General features: G+C 42.7%; 1 protein-coding gene across 1 annotated transcript; it reads right to left on the reverse strand.

Annotated features, from left to right (window-relative positions):
- Positions 1-632: 632 nt before the first annotated feature.
- Positions 633-2,406, reverse strand: foxi1 (forkhead box i1). The gene is made up of 2 exons (XM_076299048.1): positions 1,733-2,406; positions 633-1,527 (listed from the first exon to the last, which is right to left on the reverse strand). The coding sequence occupies exons 1-2, from the start codon at positions 2,325-2,327 to the stop codon at positions 968-970; spliced, it is 1,155 nt and encodes a 384-aa protein (XP_076155163.1). The 5' UTR covers positions 2,328-2,406; the 3' UTR covers positions 633-967.
- Between the last annotated feature and the right edge of the window lie 536 nt (positions 2,407-2,942).

The raw sequence follows: 2,942 nt of genomic DNA on the forward strand, positions 1-2,942 counted from the left end.
AGAATAATTGAATCACCATATCAGTGAAAGACGGTGAATATTCAAAAGTTGCCTATATTTAGTAAATAAACAAAGCGAAAGTGTGGAGGAAAGTGTGCTGAGGTAGCCTAATGAGGGAGTCCGGCTGGACAAGCAGTGGATTTCTGTCCATCTGAAAAGTGCAATTAAGGGAGCCCTCGGTGGGGGTGCGGATTAATTAAAACGCTCGATTAACCTTGAAATTCTTCATATAAATAATTGTCAGTCCAATATACTTTCGGTGGGTGATCTTTTGTTGTAAAAAATCGCAGAAGGGGTATGAACGACAATGAGTCCATAGTTGTTTTCACAAGCATATCGATCATAGAAGATGATAAGCTCATTTTTAGAACAAAGCAGAAGTGGTCAATTTCTTTTTTCTGCAGTTTATACACAGTAGGCCTATTTAAACACATTTTGACTGGGAGAAAAGTTAGAAGATTTTAATTCCAACGAAAGAGACCTGCCTATGCTGAAATTCCACAAAACATAGCAACTTGTGGTTAGATTTCGTAGATTCAACAGCTGTTCTGTTTCCAATTGAAACACTTGAAACTAGGCTCAGATTTGACATGACATTTATTGCAAAAAGGACAACAGTGTTAAATAATAAAAATTACAACATTTCTCCAGAATAAATGCACTGGCATGTAAAATCATTCCAGAAAAGCAAGGGGGGATGGGGCTGTACATGGGCATGTTATTAAAAATGAAAATGCATGCATAGTTGCCATTTCCATTCTAAGCTAAAAAAAATGAACAAAAACTAAATGAAAACTTCAAAGAACACTTTCTAAGCCAATGCCACATTGTCCTTTAGAAACATCCTTCCCACACAGTGCAACATGGGGAGATATGCATGGCTCAAAATCTAGTAGTGACCTATATAATGAAGTGAGGATTTTATTAGCACTCACAGAGTACACTAGCCTACATGCTGTAAACCCATCTAAACTTCTGTCCCCTCACGGTTGTATATCAAATTGTTGACACTGAAATGATTTGAGAGGTGATTGCTCAGACTACCAGAGGCTGGTCCTGTGTAATAGTTCATTCTGTTACCAGTGAGCGGACTGCTATCAGAGTTCAGAGGAGTTGTTTGAGTTGGAGAGTAAGAACCAAGTCCAGACATGCTCTCTCTGCCCTGTGACAAATCTCCTAGAAGACCTGTGTTGAAGTCCCTTCCTCTGATCGCGGTGTTGCTGCCGGTCATGATTGAGTTCATGTTAGAGACGAAGCTGTTGAAACAGGGGCTGTGTTCGATGGAGGGTGACGGCGAGGACTTGGAGTCGCTGGAGCTTGGTGAATTCTGGAGACTCGGAGGCGACGCGCTCAAGATGCTGGCCGTGTCGGAGAGCTTCAAAGCCGCGGTGTCCTCCGATTTAACGGACATGACCGAGTTGCTGCCGCTGTTGTTGGCATCAGCGCGCCTCTTCCTCTTTCTCCTGAAGTTTCCATTATCGAACATCTTCTCACAGTTTGGGTCCAAAGTCCAGTAGTTCCCTTTACCTGTTGACATGAAAATGTAAACGTGAGTAGACAGTAAAGGTAAGGTACAGAATGAGGGAGAAACAAAGTCTGGTGAAGTTTTTACACATTCTTTCAACAGATTTTAGAGTAGGATGTGCTTTAAAAGATGCTGATGGTGGCATAAGAAAACACATTTTCTCAGACAGTTATGCATCATCTTTTTAAGAAGTGAAATCAAGCATACCTGGATCATCCTCATCCCGTGCCACCTTCTTGAAGCAATCATTCAAAGACAGGTTGTGCCGAATCGAGTTCTGCCATCCCGCCTTGCTCTTTTTATAAAAAGGGAAGTTTTCAGCCACATAGTGGTAAATTTGACTAAGAGTCAGTTTCTTATCCGGCGCGTTTTGAATGGCCATGGCAATCAAGGCCGAGTAGGAGTACGGTGGTCTGACCATCTTAAAAAGTTCTTGCTGGCTGGAAATGGAGAGCCATCCGAGGTCGGCTCCACCGAAACCCGTGGGAGGTGGCAAGAACTGGCGCTGATTTGTTCCATATCCCGATGGAATGTAGGAAGTTCCATTGGTGCCCGACAGGTAGGGAGAAGAGTTAATACCCGGGCCGTTCAACCACAGGTAGGGGTTAGTTGATGGAGAACTATACTCCCCAATACCATAGTTTGTTGTGTGCGCAGGTGGCCTCTGCGAATGATGATGCAGATTCTGCTGGTACATGCCGAAATTGTCGCAATACACAGCCATATCCAGGAGTTCTTGAGCGCTGTGGTGCTGAATTGGACCTGATTGCTGATTAGATGGCTGTTGTCCAAATGCGTTCATAATCCGTTCAAATCAGCTGCCAGGTGACAGTGATACACCCGTCCAGAATATAAAGCTCAAATGGTTTCCAGCTATCGACTGCTTGCCTTACACTGACTCTTCCTGAAGACTGGGGACAGAAGTTATGGAGGAGTATTTAAGGGCGCAGGCAGGTAGACAGCTGAATGAATGTGTGACAACCCCTCCCACCGACACGCTCCGCTCCCATTATCTTGCTGATGAGCGCGTTCGGGGCCTTCAACGATTTCAGAAAATCAAGTTTTCTTTCCCTAATAGTTAATATCTCACACGCTGTAATAATTTGAGACACTTAGAGTCTTATTTATTGACGCATTTGTCATGTATTTGACTAATCGTGGTTTACCAATAAAGATGTAATGCAAGCAACATGTTTACATTAATCTGTGCTTGGGTTCATCACTTGGGATTCATCACTTGGGTTTTCTTGTTTTGTTGTGATATTTAGGCTAAATTAAATGATATTCTGGGATGGTCTCCATGTATGAAACTGCTAAATATCAATTTGTAATATGAAAGACACCCTTTAGCCTATAATTCACCAAGAAGAATTTTGACGGGGATGATAGGCCTAGCTCCAGTGATTCATTGCTGTTT

Source organism: Alosa pseudoharengus, unplaced genomic scaffold (assembly GCF_046254945.1).
Source record: "Alosa pseudoharengus isolate Yale_2024_CS ecotype anadromous, Long Island Sound unplaced genomic scaffold, YU_APseudo_1.1 YU_APseudo_1.1_scf_21, whole genome shotgun sequence".
NCBI classification, from domain to species: domain Eukaryota; kingdom Metazoa; phylum Chordata; class Actinopteri; order Clupeiformes; family Clupeidae; genus Alosa; species Alosa pseudoharengus.

Excerpts from the sequence above, each read along its gene's own strand:
- foxi1 (XM_076299048.1), bottom strand. The coding sequence starts at position 2,327 with ATGAACGCATTTGGACAACAGCCATCTAATCAGCAATCAGGTCCAATT. Across the intron at positions 1,528-1,732 it reads ACGGGATGAGGATGATCCAG|GTAAAGGGAACTACTGGACT; the intron begins GTATGCTTGATT and ends TCATGTCAACAG.